The 26,811-nt window shown below is 34.2% G+C and overlaps 1 protein-coding gene across 1 annotated transcript in view; it reads left to right on the top strand.

The window, feature by feature from the left end:
* The window catches only part of pcca (propionyl-CoA carboxylase subunit alpha), a 72,301-nt gene that overhangs the window by 1,553 nt on the left and 43,937 nt on the right, over window positions 1–26,811 (top strand). Inside the window, exons 3-6 of the mRNA XM_073842092.1 lie at window positions 3,698–3,745; window positions 3,967–4,035; window positions 8,800–8,913; window positions 9,155–9,208. Coding sequence (XP_073698193.1) covers window positions 3,698–3,745; window positions 3,967–4,035; window positions 8,800–8,913; window positions 9,155–9,208 — 285 coding nt within the window. The remainder of the gene's footprint in view (window positions 1–3,697; window positions 3,746–3,966; window positions 4,036–8,799; window positions 8,914–9,154; window positions 9,209–26,811) is intronic.

Raw genomic sequence — 26,811 nt, 5'->3', positions numbered from 1 at the left:
TTGATGCAAAGCTGAATTTTCAGCAGCTGTTCCTTAAAAATCATTTTTGACGTGCTGATTAAAAAAACATTTCTTATTTTTGATAAACAAACTATTTTTAAAAGCTGGAATAATTAATTTTACTAAACATTTCTATAAAAAATGCTGTTCTTTTGCCCTTTCTGCTCATTAAAGAATCAGGAAAAATGTATCACAATTTCCACCAAAATATTGAGCAGCAAAAACTGTTTTCAACATTGATGATAATAATAACCATTAATTAATAATTGAGCACCAATGCCATTGATTTCTAAAGGATCATGTGACACTAACGACTGGAGTAATAGATGAGAGTTTAACATAAGTTGACACAGAAAACGGTTATTTTATGTTGTAATACCATTTCTCAGTTTTACTGTTTTTACTGTACTTTTGATAAAATAAATACAGCCCTGGTAGTGTATGAATATACAATTGAGGTCAAAAGTTTACATACACCTTGCAGAATCTGCAAAATGTAGATTATTTTACCCAAATAAGAGGTATCATACAAAATTCATTTTATTTTTTTTTATTTAGTACTGACCTGAATAAGATCTTTCACATAAAAGACATTTACATATATTCCACAAGAGAAAGTAATAGTTACATTTATAAAAATGACCCTGTTCAAAAGTTTACATCCCCTTGATTCTTAATACTGTTTTGTTACCTGAATGATCCACAGATGTGTTTTTTTTAATTTAGTGATAGTTGTTCATAGAGTCCATTGTTTGTCTAGAACAGTTAAACTGCCCACTGTTCTTCAGAAAAATCCTTCAGGTCCCACAAATTCTTAGGTATTTCAGCATTTTTGTATATTTCAACCTTTTCCAACAATGACTGTATGACTTTGAAATCTATCTTTTCACACTGAAGACAACTGAGGGACTCACATTCAACTATTACACTTCACTGATGCTTTAGATGGAAGCACGATGCATTACGAGCTGATTTTGCTTATTTTTTTCTTCTGTAGGTTCTGAAATGTGATATTTAGGCAAAATAAGAAAAATGCACACATCTTCATTCTGTTCAAAGGTTTGCACCCTTGGCTCTTAATGCATAATTTTTCCTTCTGGAGCATCAGTGAGCATTTGAACCTTTTATAATAGTTGCACATGAGTCCCACAGTTGTACTCAGTGTGAAAAGATGGATCTCAGAATCATACAGTCATTGTTGGAACGGGTTCAAATACACACAAATGCTGAAAAACCAAAGAATTTGTGGGACCTCAAGGATTTTTCTGAAGAACAGCAGGCGGTTTAACTGTTCAGGACAAACAAGGGACTCATGGACAACTATCACTAAACGAAAAAAACAAAACAAAAAACAGCTGTGGATCATTCAGGTATCAACACAGTATAATGAACCAAGTGTATGTAAACTTTTCAATGGGGAAATTTTTATAAATTCAACTATTGTTTTCTCTTGTGGACTATATGTAAACATCTTTTATGTAAAATATATTATTTAGGTCAGTACAAAAAAACATGCATTTTGTATGATCCCTCTTATTTTGGTAAGATAATAAACATTTGGCAGATTCTGCAAGTTGTATGTAAAATTTGATCTCAACTATATCTACAGCAAGCTTTAGAAGCTGATTTTCAGAGGGTTTATTTGATCATTTTATCATTTCTGCATATTTGTTGATCATTAGAGAACTCTACCATAGGTATATAAGGTTCTGGCAACCACGGGCTGCAAACTGTTGCAGAATTTTTGATTATAATTAATGAGATGACAGTGAAGAGTATCATCTGAAAGGTTTCCACTTTTCCAAGATGTTGACATGTCTAGAGCTGTAGTATGAGATAACTACATATAGATATCCATGGAGGAAACAAGTTATTTTGAGAAACAAGGTCCAGATTCTCTTCACATACAGTCGTGGCCAAAAGTTTTGAGAATTACATAAATATTGGAAATTGGAAAAGTTGCTGCTGAAGTTTTTATAATAGCAATTTGCATAAACTCCAGAATGTTATGAAGAGTGATCAGATGAATTGCATAGTCCTTCTTTGCCATGAAAATTAACTTAATCCCGAAAAAAACTTTCCACTGCATTGTTAAGAAGGCTTCAGGGCATCCAAGAAAGTCCAGCAAGCGCCAGGATCGTCTCCTAAAGAGGATTCAGCTGCAGGATCGGAGTGCCACCAGTGCAGAGCTTGCTCAGGAATGGCAGCAGGCAGGTGTGAGCGCATCTGCATGCACAGTGAGGCCAAGACTTTTGGAAGATGGTCTGGTGTCAAGAAGAGCAGCAAAGAAGCCACTTCTCTCCAAAAAAACATCAGGGACAGATTGATCTTCTGCAAAAAGTATGGCGAATGGACCGCTGAGGACTGGAGCAAAGTCATATTCTCAGATGAAGCCTCTTTCCGATTGTTTGGGGCATCTGGAAAAAGGCTTGTCCGGAGAAGAAAAGGTGAGCGCTACCATCAGTCCTGTGTCATGCCAACAGTAAAGCATCCTGAGACCATTCATGTGTGGGGTTGCTTCTCATCCAAGGGAGTGGGCTCACTCACAATTTTGCCCAAAAACACAGCCATGAATAAAGAATGGTACCAAAACACCCTCCAACAGCAACTTCTTCCAACAATCCAACAACAGTTTGGTGAAGAACAATGCATTTTCCAGCACGATGGAGCACCGTGCCATAAGGCAAAAGTGATAACTAAGTGGCTCGGGGACCAAAACGTTGACATTTTGGGTCCATGGCCTGGAAACTCCCCAGATCTTAATTCCATTGAGAACTTGTGGTCAATCCTCAAGAGGCGGGTGGACAAACAAAAACCCACTAATTCTGACAAACTCCAAGAAGTCATTATGAAAGAATGGGTTGCTATCAGTCAGGATTTGGCCCAGAAGTTGATTGAGAGCATGCCCAGTCTCTCAGACTCTTTGCATAAATGTCATGTAATTGTCAATAAAAGCCTTTGAAACGTATGAAGTGCTTGTACAGAAACAGAAACAACTGAAACAAAGATCTAAAAGCAGTTGAGCAGCAAACTTTGTGAAAACTAATATTTGTGTCATTCTCAAAACTTTTGGCCACGACTGTACTCTCCCAGCCGCTACACTCCCAAAAGCCTGTTGCATCCATGTAGCTTTGATGTTTCATTCTTCCACAATCAGTCATTGCCTGGAGGTGTGTGTATGTGTGTTGTGCGATTGGGGGTGTAGCAATATGAGCAAATATGCTTTGAGTTTAGGAATGTGTTCTTGAATACACATTGCCCTAGGCTCATCTTGACACATGGTTTATTGGCAGACACTTCCTTCAGTTTTTCCATAAATTGTTTACACGTGGCAGACAACATTAGGAAAGCCTCATGCTTTGATCTTTAAGGCGCACTAACATTCACCTTAACAGTTAGAATCGTCTAGATCTCTTTCGGTTTAAACTTGTGTATGTTTATTGCACTTTATGGAATAGATAACAGTAGTTTTTCTTCTTGTTGTACCTGATACAGTTTAATTATGATAGACGAACCTGATCTAAAAGATCGTTATCTCCTCTCTTCTTGTCATCTAAAAAGCAGTGTGTGTTGAACAGCTTTCACTTACAGCTAAATGAGTTGAGCTGTAGTCAGCGTTAGAGACACACACTGTGGACAAATCAAGTGTTGACAAAACAAATGTCTTAATCGCCCTGTTCCCTTTTCCTTTCCACAGACCTTTGATAAAATCCTCATTGCAAACAGAGGAGAGATCGCCTGCAGGGTGAGTGAGTGTGTGTGTGTTCTTTATCAGGAAGGTTCCTTTCAGTGTGTTTAAGGCAAAACATTAGATTTGTCTTAAGGCAATTTTCATTTTAAATCAGGCTGGAGTCCTACATGTCTAATCTTTAATGAAGTTCCATGAGACAGTACAGTTTTACTGCTATGAATTAAAACACATTCATATTCATGTGCAGTTAAAGTTCTCTTTGTTTGCATTCATAGGTGATTAAAACATGCAAGAAGATGGGCATCAAAACAGTTGCGGTTCACAGTGATGTGGACTCCAGTGCGGTGAGAGAAATGAATATTCATTCATAGATGAAAACAAATACATTGAGGTTCAAAAGTCTAAGAACATTGATTCAAAAACTAATTAGTTGCTTCAAGACTCACTTGTGTGATTTCTGTAAGACTGAGCTGTCTATTCAGCATAGTTTAGTAGATAGCCTTGCTTTAAATATCACTAAGCAAGTATTTTTTTCATTACATTCTTTGATCCTTTCTCACTAGGAAGTTTTTTAGAATTTCTGTCAAAAAAGTTTCTGCTTTCTTTCTGAGTTTATTTCATTAAATAATTGTCATGTTTTAAAGTATTCTGTTCTTATCATGAAATTGGCCTTTGGTGCTGGAATGGCATAAACAAATAAGCAAGCAAAGGTTTTGGGATTATTACGTATTTAAAACAAATGGAATAATAAAAAAAAAAAGATAGATACCTGTACATGCATACATAGTCAAAGCTTTATAGTAGGGCTGTGCGATATGGACAAAAGAAACCTATCACGATTTTCTTGAACAGTATTGCGATTTCGATTTTAATCACGATTTTGATACAGACATGTTTCAATTCTTAAAATATCTTTTTTTTTTTTTATGTTTCATCGAAGAAAGAATACAGATTTGGAATTTCATGGAAATGATAACAGAAGTGTAATTTTTGGGTAAACTATTACTTGTTCACTTGACTTTAATCGCTAAAATTGTCATGCTGAAAATATTGTTCAATTAAAATTCTTGTTTTTAAATTAAGAAAATGCACAAAATAAACATTCATTTCTTTTTGACCCCACTGTAAATTGTGTTTTGATTATTCATTAAAAGCTTCCACATACACTACCAGTCAAAAGTTTTTGAACAGTAAGATTTTTAATGTTTTTAAAGAAGTCTCTTCTGCTCACCTAGCCTGCATTTATTTGATCCAGATTACAGAAAAAACTGTAAAATTCTGAAATATTTTTACTATTTGAAATAACAGCTTTCTATTGAAATAGATTTTAAAATGTAATTTATTCCTGTGATCAAAGCTAAATTTTCAGCATCAGTACAGTCTTCATTGTCACATGATCTTTCAGAAATCATTTAAATATGCTGATTTGCTGTTCAAGAAACCTTTTATTATTATTATTATTATTAATATTTAAAACGGCTCAGTACATTTTTTTTTCAGGATTTTTTGATGAATAGAAAGATGTTTCTGAAATAAAAAGCTTTTTTAACATTAGACACTACAATTTAAAAGCTTGGAGTCACTGTATGTATATATGTGTATCTTTTTTGAGGGGGGAGGGGTTATAGAAATTAATATTTTTATTTAGCAAAGATGCTTTAAATGGATCAAAAGTGATGATAAGGACATTTATAATGTTACAAAAGATTTCTATTTCAGACAAATGCTGTTCTTTTGAACTTTCTATTAATCAAGGAAACCTGAAAAAAATCCACTCAGCTGTTTTAAACATCAGTAATAATAAATATTTTTTGAGCAGCAAATAAGAGTATTCGGTCCCACTTTACATTAGGTGGCCTTAACTACTATGTGCTTACATTTAAATTAATAATTTGGTACAATGTATTTATTGTGTACGTACATGTTTTTACATTGTACTTATATATTTTTAAAAACCTATATGTAATTACATTTTGTAATTAACTTCTGTAATTACCACCCTTAAACCTACCCATACCACCAAACCTGTCCCTAACCTTACCCATAGCCCACCTTAATAGAAGCAAAAGTGTTTTGCAATGCAATATGACCACATTAAGTACATTGTACTTATTTTTTGATGTAAGTACATAATAGTTAAGGCCACCTAATATAAAGTGTGACCGAGTATTCAAATGATTTCTAAAGGATCATGTGACTGGAGTAATGAGCTAAAATTCAGCTTTGAAATCACAGGATTAAAATACATTTTAAATTTTCAAATAGAAAACAGTTATTTTAAATAGTAAAAATATTTTAAAATTATACTGTTTTTGCTGTACTTTGGATTAAATAAATACAGGCCTGGTGAGCAAAAGAGACTTCTCTAAAAAAAACGTTAAAAATCTTACTGTTCAAAAACTTTTGACTGGTATTGTATCAAAGAACAGATTTCTAATAAACTGCTCATATATGCTGTACATGAAGACTATGAAGCATTCAAAATGAATAAATAGATAGGCTGAAGCAGGTTAGTCATCTGGAGGCAGTCTGGAACTAATATCTAAATTAGACCCTACTACACTTTTACAAGCATTGCAAGATAAACCAAAGCTTTTGCTCCTCTCACCTTTATCTTTTCATGGAGTGTAATCCTCTGTTGCCATGATTGATAGCTGTCAGTTTTCACCCCCTCCTATTCCATATGCATGAGAGTTTGATAGAGGCAGTGTTTTAAACTCAGCTCGTCCCCCTGCTGTGTTCTGTGCTGGATTGTGGGAATGATGAGGGGGGGTTAGAGGTGGGGATCTTTTGCATTTGATTTGCAGCTTCCAAAGAGCATCTAAATAAAGATGTTTAAACAGAGCAGTGGGGGATAATCTGGACTCTGTATAGGGGAACAAATTGACATTAGAAGTCCATATACTGACCCTAGGATTGATGTGTTCAAATATTTTACATACACATTCCTAATGCAGAATCTTTCAACTCGACCTTCTATCCTTTCTAGTGGCATTTTCTGAAGCATCATGAAAAATAAATGAATTTATTTAGTCATTTAGCATTTACTTTAAAGTGTTCCATTAAAAGTAAACCATATACCCACAGACACTCTCACGTCCTCTCTAGCTAGTAAGAAGTTTATTAGGCTCCCTGAAACAAATGGTGGGGAGCCGTCGAGTTTTGCGCTGCATTAAATGACACAGACAGAATACTCATTAAACTCACGGACAGTGAAAATGCGTCTAGGGATTTGTCTGTGCGATTCATAACCTTGACGGAGTAGTGTTCATTTTAAATGTTAAAATGTTTCACTTCTTCTGTAAGATGATCCTTAAAGTCAGAGGTTGCCGTATGTGGTTCCTTCAGGCTTTTGGGCTCATTTGAGCGTCTTCCAAACTCCTTCACTTCTGTTTGCGTCACCCTCGTTAAATGTGAGGGAAAACGACTTTGTGTCTCCCTTTTTACACATGTGTGGAAAACATTAGCAGAGAAGCAGCAGTTGGCTAGCGAGTCTTTTCCAAACCTCCCCTGTTGATGCAGTTGTCAATATTAATGCTTCCCCATTGTGAGGTCTGTCACTCCGTCAGCTCGCTGTCACAGTTGCTTCACACCGTGTGTGACGACATCTTGGCCACACAGACATTTGCGCAGACAACTGACTGGCATTTACAACAGAGTTGAGTTGTAAAAGTGTTTCAAATCTTGAGCATTGGGTTAAAATCTGGGTACGATCATTACAACTCGCCAAAAATCAGGTGAAAACAGCTAATGTTTAATAGTAATACTTAATAGTATTATCACAGTGCATTCAAACATAAAAAAAAACAATACACTGCCATTCAAAAGTTTGCGATCAATACGTTTTTTAATGTTTTTGAAAGAAGTCTTTTTCTGTTTATCAAGGCTAGGACTTCACCATGATTTGATCTAAAATACAGGGAAATATTATTATAATTTAAAATAATGTTGTTCTATTTTAATATACTTTAAAATCTAATTTATTCCTGTGACGCAAAGCTAAATTTTCAGCATCATTCATCCAGTGTCCACTTCAGTGTCAAATGATCCTTCAGAAATCATTTTAATATTTTATTATCTATTATCAGTGTTGGAAACAATTGCAACTGCAATCTGTGGTATTTATTTATTTTAAAATGAAAATATCTTTAAAAAATATTCTCTACTGTTCAAAAAATCTGGGGTTAGGTTTTACTGTTATCAAGCAAGGATCTGATAAATTAGTTAAAAAGTGATGGTAAATACTTATATGGTTAGAAAAGATTTCTATTTTGAATAAATGCTGTTCTTTTAAACTTTTTATTTATCAAAGAATCTTGAAAACGAATCACAGGTTCCAAAAAATATTTAAAACTTTAAAATGAATGAGAATGATTTCTGAAGGATCAGGTAAACATTGGACTAATGGCTAATGAATTCAGCTTTGCATCACAGAAATAAATAATATTTTATGTAAGTATAAAAAAATAGAACACTGTTATTTTAAACTGTAAAAATATTTAACAATATTATAATTTTTTTCTTAATTTTTGATGAGCATAAATGCTGCCTTGATGAGCATAAAATACTTTTTTTTTTTAAACATTAAAAATATTACTGATAAACTGTTAAACTGTTAAACTGTTATAAGCAGTATTGTGTGTTATACACATTTTTTTAAAAACATTTCAACCGTGTAAATGCATCAGTATAAAAGTACTTCTTTTGCATGCTTTCCCGAAGCTGAACCATACTTTCAGTGATTAAAAATATTTGCCAAATGCATAAATGTAATGCCCCCAAAAGGTGGTTTAGAAAACTGGCATTAAAAAAAATCAGGTTTGTTCAGCTGCCATTTATAATGGAGTAAATGGGTAGAATTGACCTGTAAATATCATAATAGAAATGTTGTATGTGTATTCCACATGTGACATCAGAGTGACACTCTTGCTGGCATGCTAATGACCCTAAATGAGAGAGTCTCAAAATACAATTAAAAAAAAAAAAGGAATGGGGTAACCAGCAACTGTTCAGAAATCGAAATTTAAAATGGGTTAAATTGACCTGAAACTTAATATAAATATTATATAATATTAATATATAGGTTTTGTGTGTTTTCGTTCCCTCAGGTTCATGTGAAGATGGCTGATGAGGCCGTGTGTGTTGGTCCTGCTCCTACAAGTAAAAGTTACCTGAACATGGATGCTATCATGAACGCCATCAAGCAGACTGGAGCTCAAGCTGTGAGTGTGTGAGTGTGAGTGTGAGTGTGTGTATGTGTAAGGTAAATCACAGGAGACTTTAGCACAGTTGGAGCCTAATCCATGTTGGTGTAAACAAGGTCATATATTATTAACACGGTGCCCTGGACAATATTATTATCTATAAACAGTGATGCAATCAAGCTGTTAAATGTCACCCGTATAGCATGAATTCTATGGATGGGTGTAGGTGAACAATTTTGTCTCTTTCGATCTCTTACAGGTTCATCCTGGCTATGGATTCCTGTCTGAAAATAAGGAGTTTGCCAAGAGACTGGTGAGTTTGCCTTTTCCTGACAGAGAAAGAAATGTGGATAGTTAAAGAAAAGAAATATTTAAATTAGTTTGTGTTAGAGTTGGGGGCAGAGAAGTCCCTTTACTTATTGTTCTACATCGGCCAGTGTCCCTCCCACACACACACACACACACACACACACACACACACACACACACACACACACACACATGCGCACACACACAGTTTTTGTAATTAACAGCTTGGACCCCCCAGTAGTAATTTAATTAAAGGTGTGAGTTCTACGGCGAGAAGATTATTTGCAACCCAAATGAAGGCAGAAAGGCCAAAAGGGTCATTTGATAAGGAGGTCCATTCCACATTCACATTCAGTTCCGTTTTTTCTTTTTTTCTTTTGAAGGACAGTGCTGCATTTCTTAGAATGCAGCCAGTTCTGGTAGAATTAGTCCATTTACGTAATATTGAGTGTACTTACGTTACCACATTTTTTTTATGTTTATAAAAGAAGTCTCTAGTTCACCAAGGCTGAATTTATTTCTGAAATATTACTACAATTTTAAATGACTGTTTTCTATTTGAAAATGTTAAAATGTAGTTAAAAGTGAATTTTTAGCAGCTTTTACTCCAGTCTTCAGTAGCCGGGTTTCTATCCAAAGTTGCGAATTTAACGTATGCATAAAATTGCAATATCGCATAAAACATTTGCAAATAAGCACAGTTCCCATCTAATGAGTCAAAGAGAACAAAATCGTCACTTCCTGATAAACTGCCACAAAATATCACTTAGAAAAATAGGAGAAGACACTGAATATAATCATTTTCATTTATAATAAATTATTTGCGGATCAGAAAGAGCAAGTGAAACACAATAAATGTGGTCACTGCTTTCTGGGGACGCAGTCTTGTAAGACAGTTCTGGGATGTAGTTATACAGAAATACTTTGACAACAGACTTTGCTCAGGGTTTTTAGAATGACCATAACAGCATTTCAGATGCTGTGCAATGAGATCAGTCCCCTGGTTAGTCGAGTTATCCCATTCCATAATGCAAAGTCACATGACTTTTTGGTGCACGTGGAGAAATTTATTCACAAAAGGCGTTTCCATATGCCATTATTTGCATTAGGCCTTTTTCACACAATTCAAAACCACCTCAAGTGAGCGTAAAAACTTTTTTCCTGTTAATGTAATCTATACAAGTAGTTCAAACTAATATAATTTATAGAATATGTAATGAAATCATATCTGACATAAATTGTAAAACTTCATTGTTAAACACTTCACTTATGTATATGAATTTCTTTGAATTTGTATTGAATTGCAATTCTGCTTCCTTTAATTCAAATTCGAATTGTAATTCTAGGTCCTGTTTTTGACTTCAATTCAAATTCAATTCAAATTCAAGAATTAAATTGGAATTTAGGAGTCATTCTCAATTCAATTCTGAATTGTGCACAAGCCTGTTCTACACAACTTTTAGCAGCTTTTTACCAAAAGATCAAATTTTTGGTTGATATTTTGTCCCTTCTTTCAAAAGTTTGGGATCAGTACGATTTTTTATTTTCTTTAAAGAAGTCTCTTATGCGTATCAAAGCTGCATTTATTTAATCAAAAATACAGAAAAAAATGTAATATTGTGAAATATTATTAAAATTTAAAAACACAGTTTTATATTTTAATAATACTTTAAAATATTATTTATTTCTGTGATGCAAAGCCGAATTTTCATCAGCCATTACTCTATTGTTTACATGATCCTTCAGAAACAATTCTCAATTATTATCAATATGCAGATTTATTATCAGTGTTGCTGCTTAATATTTTTTACTTAACATTTCTCTAAAAAAGGGTGATGGAAACATAGCTAGTGTCAGATGATCCTTCAGAAATCATTCTAATATGCTGATTTGCTCCTCAACAAAAAAATATTAATATTAATTTTGAGAACGGTTGTGCTGCTTCATGTTTTTGTATAAACTGTGATACATTTTTTCAATGTTATATTTAATACGATTTTTTGATGAATACAAAGTTCAAAATATTATTTGAAATAAATCTTTTGTAACCTTATAAATGTATTTTATCACTTTTAAACTATTTAATGCATGCTTTTTTTTAATACATACTCAAAGATATAATCATCCAATAAAAATGATCCCAAACCTTTAAATACTAGTGTAAATGGTTGATATTCAGTAATCTTAAAGAAATAGCTCACCCAAAAATGACAATGTCCTAATAATTGTTTTCCTATTGAATAGCATTTTAAAGAAGACTGTTTATCTAAGTGTTTAAACTTTGAAAAGGACACAAAATGCACCATAAAAGTGTTCTACACAACTTGAAGCAGCTTTATGCCAACAGACCAATAGAAACGGACCAGTTTTTTTGTTGATATTCTTCCCCTCCAGAGAAATTTTAAAGAAGTTCACTTCCAGAACAAACATTTGCAGATAATTTACTCACCGCCTTGTCATCCAAGATGTTCATGTCTTTCTTTCTTCAGTTGTAAAGAAATTATGTTTTTTGAGGAAAACATTTCAGGATTTCTCTCCATATAATGGACTTCTATGGTGCCCCTGAGTTTGAACTTTCAACAAGCAGTTTAAATGCAGCTTCAAAGGGCTCTAATTGATCCCAGTCGAGGAAGAGGGGTCTTATCTAGCGAAACGATCAGCTAAAAAATTAACAATTTATATACTTTTTTTAACCTCAAATGCTCGTCTTGTCTAGCTCTGCATCTATTCCGGTTCAAGACAGTTAGGATATGTCGAAAAAACTTTCATTTTCTCCTCCAACTTCAAAATTGTCCTACATCGTAGCAGAAGCACAGACCCAGTGTTTACAAAGTGAACATACAAAAAAGATCAAACACCCTTTACAAGGTAAAATGCAGACCTTCACGCAGAGCAAGACAAAACGAGCATTTGAGGTTAAAAAGTGTGTGTGTGTGTGTGTGTGTGTGTGTGTGTGTATATATATATATATATATATATATACACACACACACTTTTTAACCTCAAATGCTCGTTTTGTCTTGGGCTATATTAGGGCTGTCAAATGATTAAAATTTTTAATCAGATTAATCAGACTTTTCAGTGGATTAATCATGATTAATCACTATTTGCAACTACACCTGAATCCTAACCATTTTTTTTCTGAAATGCATACCAAAAAATAAATAACAGAACATTTCATACTTTCATATTATGTCAGGGCCGGCATCGGGCCTGTTTTAGGCTACTCCTTATTTTTTATATTTTAGACATCCGTCAATTATGTTGAAGAAGATAAAAAGGCCACGCTGGTGGAAACAACACGAGACTTTCGGTTTTACTTTCGAGACCGACTCGGATGGCGCAGCTGGAAGAGATCCGAGTTCATTTGCACGCAGTATGGCTGAAACTTGCCACAAAATGCCGGCAAAAATAAATAATGAATGTGTCGGGAAAGAGTAAGGACATATCTGAATTATTTATTAATAAAGTGTATTCAGAGTCAATGTCGCAAAGATCCTGACATCCTTTTTGGAAGCGCCTTGAGAGAGAAATTTATCTTTACGGAGTACATAATAAACAAGTTTTTGTTTTCGATTTGTTTTATTTCGTTAAGTAATAATTTAAAGCTCTCTATAGATATGTTTATCATGTCTGTGAGGCATGCATTTCACTTTATTTTTGTTAAGCACGCCTAGTCAAGAACGAGACGACAGAAAGCGCATCATTTTTGTTCCGTCAATTGCTTTGATATCACTGTGTCAGTCACCGCTCTTTCGAGAATGAACCCAGCATAACTATGCAGAATGTAATTCCCAAAACATAAGAAAAACGAAAGTTTCATACAAATTCTGAATGGATTATGGCATGGAAAGTGCAAAGCGCGCTCCCTTTATTATCACTAAAAGCGTCACAAATCTTAGTTCATAGAGATCTCACAAAGTTCCATTATAATCAATAAAGCTTTCTAAACTACACAATGAATCTTTTATTTACATCGCGTCTACACTTAGTCATGAGATGAACAATGCTGGATTGTTTGCCAGATCTTCAATTGCTTTGCTTTCGTTTGAGGGTATATAGCACTCCAGTTGCAGAGCGGCTGTTGCCCAGGCTTGTATTTGTTAACTGTACCATCATCATTCTTTTTATATTTGAATCCGTCCATAGGCTCACCTTGCTCCATCTCGCCTCTAGCTCCCCAACCACAAATAATTCGTCACACTGCGCATGCGTGAAATGCGTTAAAAAAATTGACGTAATTAACAACCACAAAATAATTAACGCCGTTAACGCGTTATTTATTATATATATATTAGGGCTGTCAAATGATTAAAATTTTTAATCAGATTAATCAGACTTTTCAGTGGATTAATCATGATTAATCACTATTTGCAACGCACCTGAATCCTAACCATTTTTTTTGTCTGCAATGCATACCAAATTATAAATAACAGGCCACAGATACATCATTTTCATATTTTCATATTATGTCAGGGCCCGCATCGAGCCTGTTTTAGGCTACTGCTTATTTTTTATATTTTAGACATCCATCAATTATGTTGCGCTGGTGGAAACAGCACAAGACTTTCGCTTTTACTTTTGATAACGGCTCGGATGGCGCAACTGGAAGAGATCCACGTTCAATCGCACACTGTAGGCTGAAACTTGCCACAAAATACCGGCAAAAATAAATAATAAATGTGTCGGGGAAAGAGTAAGGACATATCTGAATTATTTATTAATAAAGTGTATTCAATGTGAGTCAACGTGAGTCAATGTCGCAAAGATCCTGCAATCTAATTTTTGGACGCGCCTTGAGAGAGAAATGTATCGTTAAGGATTACATATTAAACAAGTTTTTGTTTTCGATTTGTTTTATTTCGTTAAGTAATAATTTAAAGCTTTCTATAGATATGTTTATCATGTCTGTGAGGCATGCATTTAGCTTTATTTTTGTTAAGCACTCCTGTTCAAGAACGAGACGACAGAAAGCGCATCATTTTTGTTTTCTTTATTTTATAAAAACACTGCAACGTTTTTTGGTGTATTACTTTTTCCTTTGTGAGCAAAAATTACGGATAATTTGAAATTGCTTCCACTGAAAAAATGCAAATGATTGAGCTTGTGCCTCGATGACCTGCAAAGCGGCTTTATGTATCTTCCACTCTCCACTCTGTCACTGTGTCAGTCACCGCTCTTTCGAGAATGAACGTAATTGTACGATGTACAGATGTAATTCCCAAAACATAAGAAAAACGAAAGTTTCATACAAATTCTGAATGGATTATGGCATGGAAAGTGCAAAGCGCGCATCCTTTATTATCACTAAAAGCGTCACAAATCTAGTTCATAGAGATCTCACAACGTTCCGTTATAATCAATAAAGCTTTCTAAACTACACAATGAATATTTTATTTACATCGCGTCTACACTTAGTCAGGAGATGAACAACTTTGGATTGTTTGTCAGATCTTCAATTGCTTTGCTTTCGTTTGAGGGTAGGCTATATAGCACCGTCTACCCCAGTAGAACCGGGCCTAAGCTTGGCTATAACCACTCCAGTTGCAGAGGGGCTGTCGCCCAGGCTTGTACTTGTTAACTGTACCATCATCATTCTTTTTATATTTGAATCCGTCCATAGGCTCACCTTGCTCCATCTCGCCTCTAGCTCCCCAATCCTGACAAATAACTCGTCACACTGCGCATGCGTTAAATGCGTTAAATTTGACGTAATTAACAACAACAAAATAATTAACGCCGTTAACGCGTTATTTTTGACAGCCCTAATATATATATATATATATATATATATATATATATATATATATATATATATATATATATATAAATAAATTATTATTATTATTATTATTAGAAAATAACTGATCGTTTCACTAGATAAGACCCTTTAGAGCCCTTTGAAGCTGCATTTAAACTGCATTTGGGAAGTTCAAACTCGCAGGCACCATAGAAGTCCATTATATGGAGAGAAATCCTCAAATGTTTTCCTCAAAAAACATAATTTCTTTACGACTGAAGAGAGAAAGACAAGAACATCTTGGATGACAAGGGGGTGAATAAATTATCTGTAAATTTTTGTTCTGGAAGTGAACTTCTCTTTTAAGTGCTAAGAGTCAAATCTGATTTTGTCAGTTTCATGAACCAAATCAACTGATTTATTGAAGAAAAAAAAGCTTGATTCAAAAGTATGATTCATTTAAGAATTGGCCATTGCTAATTCTCTCGTAAAAAACCCTCATAGACAGCTAGGGCAGATGTTGAGAATTGTAGTGTATAATACGTTTTGGATGGTCCCTAATAAAAACTTGTAAATGGCTTTGGAAGACTTTTATAAAAAAAGCAGTACTGGACAACTACTCCTTTTAAAAGTTTAAATGGTCCATTCCCATTTTTTTTTTTTTGTAAAAGAACATACAAAATATTATTCAAAACATTGTTGTATTTCATTGAAGAAAGAACATGCAATTGTGAAACAACATTACAATTAATACAGAATTAATAGAATTTCATTTCTCTGTATTTTTGATCTCTTTAACCCCGTGCCCCAAAATAATTGAGCCAAGCGCTGGGGTACTGACAAGTGCATGTGCAAACCTCCAACTGTGCCTCAGTGTTGCCATGGCAACTGAACTCAGTAGCTACCATCTTTTTTTAACCCTTCAATCGATTATGACTAAATAAGGACATGCTTCGTGTCATGGCAGGCCTCAAACACACACAGAGAGTTCGCATGGGGCCGTCACTCTCTTTTTTTGATCTAGATATTTTTGCTTTTTTTAGGATTCCAGATTTCTTCTGCCAGATATCTTCTTTTCGCCCGGTTTTCTGCGTTGTAGAACAGACGGAATTTGAGAATAGAGATGAGACGAAGATGACACGTCTCTCTCTTTTTCTTCTTTCCTTCTATTTCTTTTGTCCACAGTAGCCAGTCATGGTTATTTATTGTACAATTTTCACATCTCTGGTGCGTGTATCATGTGTTACGTGTCTTATTCTCTTTAGTGTAGTAAGACGTGAGACTCTTCTGGCAGAGTTTCCGGCAGCTGCGTTGATGTGCTCTCGCAAGATCCTTTGATATAAATCACGTTCAGGCAGGAGGGAAACACACACGGAGCGTCGTCACAGCAACGGCGGGCTCACGTTGATAGGTTGCCTAGAAGTAGTTGTAGATAAAATTTTTAGCTAAAAATCTAAAATAAATGAGCTTTTTTGGTGCGGTCTTAAAGGTTTTCGGCAGAACGTCATACTGGTAATCAACGGAGCCTGTTAAAAATTCATCAGCATGTCAAAATAAGTGTTAAATATTTAGTAGTCAGGGACCCGAATCAGCTCAGCTGAACCCAGATTTGTTTCATGTCTCTTCAAGGTTGTCGACGGCATTGATGTAAAGGACACCTTTCGATTTGACTGTTATCCTGCTGTGAATGAGTCACAAACTACTGTTTGTTTTCTTTTTTTTTAATCTACTTTGACCTTATGGGAAAAATCTGCCTAGCAATTTCCTTAGAGGAATTTTCGCTGTATTTTAGTTTGTATCTCAGTCATTAGAATTACATGAGTAGGCTGTGCATACATTCCACAGAATGCTTCCCATCTTATGTTTATTGATGTGATGTATGATGTTAATGCAAAACCTTACTATAAATGAAATTGTACTAGAGTTGGACGATATACCGTACTAAAAAGGTATCACGATACCCTGCTTTAAAAAAACGGTATGGTTCAACATTTTACTAGTATCTGTACTTTAAGAAAGCATTTTGATAAGAGCTGTATTTTTTTTATTGTGTTTATTTAGGGTCCTATGATTAAAGCGAAGTGGGCGGAATTGCAGAATCCAGTCATAAAAACAGAATTTACTGTATAACATGGAGTATCATGGATTTTGCCTGTTTAAATATGAGTCCTGCATATTCTGCACATCTCTGTATGAATGAATGGAGGGACACAGTTTGTTACACACATACTGAAGTGGGGGTGAAGCACACACTTGCCGTGTTTTCAGCCTCTGCTGTCTCAATATATGACTACATACAACGTTATTCATAAACATAATCTCTGTAACTCAGTTTATGAGTATTTTACTGTTACTTTTGAGAAAAAACACATTCTCATATCATGTACAAACAGAAACGTAAAGGCAGCAACCCGTCAAAATAAATGTTTGGTTTAACTTGACAGAAATTTAACATACTTAATGTAGCCTAATGATGGTACTGCTACTACTAATAAAAATATTATTAAAACAATATTTAAGGGAATATTTACCAGAACAAATATTTATCAGAATTTATTTATTTAAGAAAATTGTAAATACACAAGAGAGTATTTCTGAAAATAAATAAACAATTCTTTATAAGATCTAATTAATCTTTATAAATTTATTAGAAATGCCTTTGATTATGAAAGTTTAATGAAACTATTAAAAAGTAATGCAGAAAATTAATAGAAAACAGATTCACAGAATTTGATCAAAATAAAACCATAAATGTATGTTATAGGGCCTTAAAATGTACGTGTTGGGTATGTTTCATGATTTCAATTTTTTTTTTTTTAATGTAACCATAAAATAGAGTCTAGAAAAATTCAAACTGGAAAAAATTTAGAAAAAATGAAACTATTTAGTTTATAAATAAAACTAATTTGATATGGCCCTATTTATTTCATTTGTGCATTTGTGTTTTTTTTTTGTATTTGTCCTGTAGTTTGTGACTTGCATCCATGTTCTTCTTATTAATAACAAAGATATAATAACAACATTTTTTTTAACTTTAACCTCCATTTGAATAATCTGTTATTCATTTAGTGTACCTGTTGTTCTGATGTACCTGATGTTTTTGTTGTAGTATCGTTTCAGTAGTAGTATCGAGATATTTTAGTCAGGTATCGTATCGGAGTAAAAATGTTGATTTATGACAACACTAAATTGTACTGAAAGGTTGCATGGGCTGGAATGAATTGTGACATTGCAAAATGCACCCAAATATGCAAACTTTTCCACTATGTAGTAGACAAACAACTATATATGAAAAGAGTAGTATTCATAAAATGGTAGCCAAAAAGAACCTGGTGATTTACTTATTGCAGTAAGATATTGAGGTGCAGATCCAGTGAATGCAGTTGTGAATGAAAGAGACAACACAACTGATCCTGTAGGTCTCTTAGCAATCACAACATGACACAGGCTACGTTCACACTCCAAGCCTTAGTTCTCAATTCTTTTTTTTTTTTTTTGTATAGCTGTTCACATTTTTGTTTTAAATTTAGCCAGCATGAAATTTCCAGTGTGATCATGATTCTGAAGTGAAACCCCCCCCCAATACAAACAGGGTTGCCAAGTTTTTACAACAAAATCTGCCCAATTGCTTTTCAAAACTAGCCTAGTTGCATTCCAGTAGCCCAATTCTGTTGGAAAACGATGGACTTGGCAACACCTGCTCAGCGCACAGTCATACGGAAGTAAACACAGAAGACATAAAGTAAGCGATTATGTGTTTAAAAATTAGCCAATATCAGATTTCCAGTGTGAACAGATCATGGTTCTGAACTGACTTGTATGCGCTAAAAAACCCCTAAAAAAGACAATTGCTGTATTCACAGCAAAATCTGCCCAATTGCTTCTCAAAACTAGCCCAGTCACGTTCAAGGGGGGAAATATCACATTAGTGGGGTCGCTTCAACCCACGAAGTTGAAAAACTACCTGCGACAACAGTGGAAAAAGTAGCCCAATTGTGTTTTACATACCCAAAGTTATCAAGACTGTCTTGTTAACTTTGGGTATGTAAAATCTAGAGATGCACCGATTGCAATTTTCTTTGCCGATACCGATTCCGATTTTTCAGTAAGTGTGACCTGCCGATTCCGATTTTATTTTTTTAAGAACTGTAATGAAAGCATAGGCCTATACAGAAATATTTTCTTTAATTAAATTTATTTTATAATAAAATACATTTTTAAACATTATAGGATCTTCTTACAACAAAATAACTTTAACAACAAAATAAAGTGCTTTGTGCCTTCGAAATAGGTATTAAATTAGTTCCTGTAACTAACATAGTATAGTTATACTAACAAAAATCTTTTCCTCAATGTAGTTTTTTTATTTTATAATAAAAGAAATGTATAAACATTACAGCATCTTCTCATATTAAAATAACTTTAACAAAATAAAGTGCTCTGAGCCTTGGAAACATTAGAAATAAAATATAAGTAACAAAGCAGGCATACAAAAATCTACTTTTCTTCAATGAATTTTATATGGATTTTTTTTAAACATTAATTACAGGATCATCTCACAACAATAACTTTAATAACAAAATGTGCACTGTGTCTTCAAACAGGTAGAAATAACAATGCTAGTACTAGGGGTGGGCGATATGACCTAAAATTAATATCACGGTATTTGAATGGTGACGGTATAATATCACGGTATTACTTTTTTTTTTTTTGGTACATTTTGGGAGGAGTAGCCTGCCCTGTCCCTTTAGTATGTGAATAAAGTTAATATTTTTATAATATAATAAGTAAATGGTAGGTATCCTTATCAAAAAGAGACATGGGAGAGTATTATGCATTCTCAACATATTTATTTTGCAAAAAACCTAAAAGATCTTACTTAACAGTGTACAACAAAACAAAAATTATTTTTATTGAAATTTAATGTCTGCAATATTTAAAACGTTTAAATAACTGGGGGAAATCAACCCATGGCAACAGTTTAAAAGTAGACCAATTCTGTGGGGAAAAACGCGGACTTGGCAACCCTGCATCCAACACGAGCTGCTGGAGTTAATGTCATTGCACACATGAGTATGAAAATTTTCGTCCGAGATTTTTGCACGTTAAAAAAAATTACAGGTTATGTTAATCGAGTTTACACACTGCCTCTGAAACTTTCGTCCATCATAAAAAAAATTCGGATCGTGTTTGATTTTCGCATCCATAATAAGCATTTTGATAAGGATGGCGAATATGAGAAAACTAAAAAAAAAAAAAACGCATACGAAAATCGGACTCAGTGTACAATGACCTTTAGATTTGAATGATCACGGGTCGAAAGTAAAGAGAGATTACAAACATAGACTGGAGGATTTGCTGCAATCTTGTACTCGCTGACAAATATCTATTATAAGATGTGCTGCTCCCTTTACTCAGAGTGTGCGTTATCGCAAAATCGAAAGTAAAAGTAAACAGACCGGTCGCGTTCGCCTCGCGCCCCGCTCAATTTGTGATCCGCTGTGTAAATCCTTCGTCCGGCTGACCGGGAAAAGTCCCGGTCGTCCTGATTGCCACTCCGCCCCTGGTATAGGCTATAGGCCCGACCTTTCTTCACGATGTTTCACCAGTCGTTTAATGGCCACTCCCCTTTTACCTACCACCTGCAAAGCTGATACGAATATGTTTAACTTTTTTATTTACAACAAGATATATAGTATAAGGACAGGTATTCAGACCACAACTGAACGTTTGAAGAAATTATTATTTAGAATTAGCTATTATTGATGTATATGCAGCCGTTCAAGGCACATAATTAATTTATTACAGTATTGACGGTATTAGAAAATCCATGTCGTGGAGCAATGTCACACCGGTGATGACTATGACACCGGTGTACCACCCACCCCTAGCTAGTACTAAATGCTATTACTTGAGCATTAATGGCAAATTTTCCTTGATAAAGAGAACCATTTCTGCCTTGTCACCAGTTAATCCAGCGGTAACGTTACTACACTTCGTAACATTCATTTACGAAGTGTGTGAAGAGGCTGTATGTGGAGGCGCAGCGAAATATGTGAATGAATGAAAGTGTAGTAAACGTCAACGGATTTCCCCTGCTCAGGGAGTAGGGAGCAATGAACACTGGGCAGGGACCATGTCAATCGGAACACAGTTCATTCACAGAGCTTACTTCTAACGAGCAGGTTATCTGAATCAGGTGTGTTAACTAACAGAGACATGCAAAATATGCAGAGTGGGGGCGCGATCTACCACATGTCCAGCCAAGCTAAACAAGCACGTGGTTCGTGGTTGTTCCCTCACTTTGTATTTTGGCCTTATAAATGTTACAAACTGCGATCTTTGTGTCATCTTAACTCACACCAAAGACATGTTTACATAGGACTGTGAGTGCGCGCGTGGCTGTGACGTAATTGCACGCGCCACTGGCAATAAAGGGATCGTCTAGGAATCGGCAAGAGGAGAAATTGACCGGCCGGTCATCGATCCTGGCCGATCATGCGAAAATCGGCCGATTCCGATCGCTAGCCGATCAATCGGTGCATCTCTAGTAAAATCTTTAAAGTGAGTCCTGTGAGCACAGAATCGTCATGAATGTTGATCTAGAGTGACGTAAAAGCTGCATGAATTTTGATATGACTTAACACATTGCAAAACATCTGCTCATGTTGGATTTAGTACTACATATGAAAATCACGAAAAAAAAATCGGAATTGAAAAAAATCAGATTCCATGTGGTTTGTGCTGTTCACACTGCACTGAGAAAAAACAGATCTGAGTCACATGTGAGCAAAAAAATCGGATTTGGGCCACATTCGCCTGCAGTGTGAATGTGTTTTGAAAAGCAGTTGGGTGGATTTTGTTGTGAAATCGAGGCAACCCTATTCATATTGATTCCATGATCCATGATCTGTTTACACTGGAAGTTTGATATTGGCCACATTTAAAACTGAGCCCTAAGGATCGCATTGTGAACACAGCCTTACTATTTCCGGATTGCATTCATAGTATATACTTTTATACTATAGAATATAATTTTTACTGGTCCTATTACTATTATTACGTACTATTTCAAAAGTAGCCTCTGTCTACTATGAGATTTTAGATGCAGCCAGTGAGAATCCTTATTTGCCTGGTAGCAATAGTATAATGAACTAAATTGTTTATACTGTTTTTAAGCATTGTCGCTATTTAGTTGCTCTCTTTAGTTGCTATCATGTCTATTGTTATTTGAATCAGTATGTAAATGCACTGACATTGGGAAAAGGGATACCTTTTGTCACTATGATTGCTCTGCCAACAACAATTTTAGCAAAATTCAGTTTAAAAGCCATTCAAACACAAAATACTTCCATAGAATTACATTTAAAAAGAGCTAAACTTAAATTGTATTTTTTTTTTTCATGGTTTCTGCAGATCCTTAAAAAGTCTTACATCAAATTTTAGGCCATAAAAAGTCTTAAGTGGTACAAGAAAGTCTTAATTATGTTTCAAGAGGTCTTAAATTTGGGAATGGAAAGACAAAAATCACGACATGGGCGCTGCATGTTTCAAAGTCACCATAATGTATTATAATAATCTAAACAATTAGGACAATAAAATATATTTATTTAATTAATAGAATAATTTATTTTATTTATTTGTTTATTTAACAGGGACAGTGCATGGCCCTCAGCCGTACCAGAATTAGCTACAAGCTAAATTTCATCTGTAGTCCCTGGGCAGGAAGAAGTAACATACAGTTAATCCAACAAACACATATAAATATGCCATAAAAACATCATCACACAAGTAGCCTTCCAAACAACAACAAAGTTTCACACTCTTAAAAACACAATAAAACACAACAGCAGGACAATTGCAATAATTGATTTGATAATAATATATATATATTTTTAAAAAGGCTGAAATGTAAAGTCTTTCATTTTATAAAACTTTTGTTTATTTGTACAGGTCTTAAGAAGTCTAAAAATTCGAGCTTTAAAATCCTGCTTATTTTATTTTACACACCCTTAAAAGGTCTTAAATTTAGTTGTGTCAAATTGAAGGCCATAAAAAGTCTTAAATGGTACAAGAAAGTCTTAATCATGTTTTCAAGAGGTCTTAAATTTGGGGATGAAAAGACTAGAATTATAATATGGTGTAATGTAATGTAATGATTATACTTTAAAAGGTTATGATTTCATTAAATAAACATGAGCGATGCCCGTTTCAAAGTCACGATACTGCTATATTATAATCTTAACAATTAAGACAGTTAAAATATATTTAATTTGTAATAATTGATTGATTGATAATTGTTTAAATTTATTTATTAATCCTTTTTTTATTTTTTTGAAAATTGTTTAAAGGCTGAAATGTGAAGTTTATTATTTTATTAAACTTTATCTGTATCTGAACTGTAAATCCTTTTTTTTAGAGTTGAATATGTTACCATGGACATTGCCGTACCGCATTCAAATGGTATTAATTTTATTTGTGCAGGTCTTAAAATCTTAATTTTGAGCTTAAAAATCCTGCAGATACCATTTTTTTTAATTAAATAAATTTATTTTATTTCTTATTTTATTTTATAGGTAAAAAACCTATTTGACTTGAATAATGGCAGATGGGAAAGGTGTGAAACTAGTCAAAAAAAAAAATACTTGAACCATTTGTTGTGGTTCTGTTTGCTGCCGTTAGTGGTGCAGAAATTACATTGCCTTTAAATATGATTACATTTTGAAACAATATGGCAATTTTTTTTAGCTAATAATAAGTACTTATTTGACTGTTTATATCCCCCTGAAGTTTTACTGTGAATAAATCCCCAGTCCAGAAAGAAGTACAAAAAAAAAAAAAAAAAAAATTTTTTTGATTGTGTGTGTGCTTACAAATGAGACAGGAATGTCATAGTAATGCATTGCTTACAGTAAAAAGTAAATGGAATGATTCACACACTTACAGAAAGTGGCACAATAATTAATTTTAACCATATGTCTGCCTCATGTTAAGTATCAAGCTCTTAGGTTTTGTTTCTTTTGTTTTATTATTTTACAGACATTTTCGTCAGCTTACTCTATATACTTTATTGCTTTGGATAAAAGTGTTGGCTGAATGAGTAAATGTAAATAATTAGTTTTATAACCAATTCCTGAACCACATCTGTACCTGCTCAGTTCTCTCTACCTTTCCATCCCCCAGTCACTCTTTTGCATTCCCCTATACGCATGCACACACACACGCACACAGATGAGTGGGCCATCCACTGCCTTCTGTGTGTGTGGAAATGAAGATGTCATTACATTAGCAGTTGAATAGCGATACCCCCCACATGAATAAGAGGTGAATGAGCCCCCCATCCTGAATAGCTGCCCCCTCTGCCTGACTGTTAGTACAGTTTTACGCAGCGCAAACGATTGGCCGGAGCCCCTGGGCATGCGCAGGTTGGGCCTAGAAAGCTCTGTTAGGATTACCTCTACAGCCTCTTTAGCATGTTAAAAGAAAAGTGCTTTTCAATAGCAGAGAGGAGATTGAGTTTGAGTGGAGTGTGTGTGTGTGTGTGTGTGTGTGTGTGTGTGTGTGTGTGTGTGTGTGTGTGTGTGTGTGTGTGTGTGTGTGTGTGTGTGTGTGTGTGTGTGTGTGTGTGTGTGTGTGTGTGTGTGTGTGTGTTTTCATGCCTTTTCACTCTTTGGAGGTTGTCTTGAACAAGATGTTTTCATTATCCTAGTGTTCTCTCACTCACGTGAACGGTTGTACACAAGTTCTTCACACTTCTAGAGGTTCACACTCTTTTTACTGTTGTTGTAGCGGCTTGCTGGTTGTTTAGCCGTTTGAATGTACCACATGCACAAATACACATAAGGGACTTAAAAAAATGAACAGGAGGAGGAGAGAGATTGAGTGACGTCTGAATGGGCCCAAGCGTTATATTGGATTTAATTTTCCAGAACATGAAAGACACTGACAGGGGCTTGAGGGAAAGGTCTCTAGCGTAACTGTGGCCACCATAATTTGTCAGTGTATTTAAACTATTATATAGTGTCCCATTTATGTATTTAATTTCATGTGGTCCCTCTAGTTTAGTTAACTTTTGTGTTTTTTGTTTGTTTGTTTGTTTGTTTTTTGTCATTTTGTATTGGAGTTCTGTTGGAGTTTTGTTTTATTTTTTCTCTTCTGTTTTGTTTAATGTCGTGTTTTTTGTTTTGTTTGGAGTTTGTGAGTTTTGTTTTGTGTTATTGTTTTAAAGTTATTTTTGTTTGGTTTGTGTTTTTGAGTTATTTTGTTTGTGTAGTTCTAATCTACTGGTTTTTGTTTTTTTGTGTTTTTTGTTTTAATTTACTGTTTTTTTTAGTGTTTTTGTTGATTTTTTTTGTGTTTTGTTTTATTTTTTGTTATTGTTTCAAAGTTATTTTTGTTTGGTTTGTGTTTTTGAGTTCTTTTATATTTTGTTCAAGTTTTATTTGTGTTTTTTTGTTTTCTTTTATCTCATTTTGTTTTATTGTCATTTTGTTTTGTTCTTTTGTTATTGTTGCAAAGTTTTTTTTTGTTTGTTTTGTTTATTTCTTTTTCCTGTTATAGTTTACTGTTTTTTTTTTTTTTGGTTTGTTTTTTTTGTCTTGTTTTTTGACATTTTAATTTTTTTTGTTTTCTTTTATGTCTTTTTTTGTTTGTTTTTGCCTTTTTCATTGCTGCCAAGTTATTTTTGTTTGTTTTGTTTAGTTTTTTTTGTACTCTGAAGTCTTTTTTGTTTTTTGCATTTTGCTTTGTTTTTAAGTGTTTTTTTTTGTTGCTCTTTTTGTTTTGTGGCTTATTTTAGTTGTTTTGATTTTGTTTGCTTGTTCTGGAGTTTTTTTTTTTGGTGTTTTTTTGGTTTGGACTTATTATAGTTTTTAGTTTATTTTTCATTTTTCAGTCATTTGTTTGAAATAAATGGTCGTTAGTTGCTCTAAGAACATATTTGCGTCGTTTGTCTAATAAAGCAAATACATTATTTTATATTATATATTATACATTACATATTTGGCAACAAACAGAAGAGAGAATTGGGAATCTCTTACATTTTTGGGGTTGCAGACTTCTGATTTAGTAAAAAAAAAAAATTTTCCTGTGGTATTTTCTTACTTTCTAGTTTTAGCGAGGACATATTTGCGTCATTTGTCTTAATCAAGCAAAAACATTATTTTGTATGTTTTATATTATACATTATACATTACATATTTGCCATCAACCATAAGAGAGAATTGTGAATCTCACATGTTTGGGCTTGCAGACTTCTGATTCAGTAAAAAATAAATTTCCTTTTGGTATTTCTTCACTTTATAGTTTTAGCGATTTGTAATTGACTTTAATTGATTACAGAAGCTGATTTTGTTGACACCTTAGTTTGTTTCTTTTCCCAAGCACTTGTCAAGAACAAACAGATCACTTTTTGGACCTCATTTAGAATGATCCTTTATCTCATGACACCATGGGTCCAGTTGGCGCTGAAAGAGTCATGGGGTCAAATCCCTCTTTTAATTACAGAGCTCCGTGGGTTCTGCGCGCCTCAGGCATACTATCTGTAGTATATTAGCCAGGAAGCAATAGCCTCCCGATTCTCGAGACTAACAAAGAGAAGAACAGATCTCCTTTTTCCCGTTCTTTTTTCTTGCTTCGTTATTTAGATGTATGTTTCTTCAGGCATTACCTGAAGCTACCTTTCTTTACTACACCAAAGTTCATACCCCGGGGTCTTTTATTGCCAGGGGAGCCAAATCCCTTCACAAAAAAGTATGGTATTTTACCTCTTTTGAGGTTAAAGGGTTTAGATATTCAAGATGTTTGAATGCTGTGTGTGACCAGTGGTCATACATAAAGATGTTTTTTTTTTATATATATATATATAT

Source organism: Garra rufa, chromosome 6 (assembly GCF_049309525.1).
Source record: "Garra rufa chromosome 6, GarRuf1.0, whole genome shotgun sequence".
In the NCBI taxonomy this organism is placed as follows: Eukaryota; Metazoa; Chordata; class Actinopteri; order Cypriniformes; family Cyprinidae; genus Garra; species Garra rufa.
The sequence above is the reverse complement of the archived record's forward strand: the minus strand, read 5'-3'. Positions and strand labels throughout refer to the sequence as shown.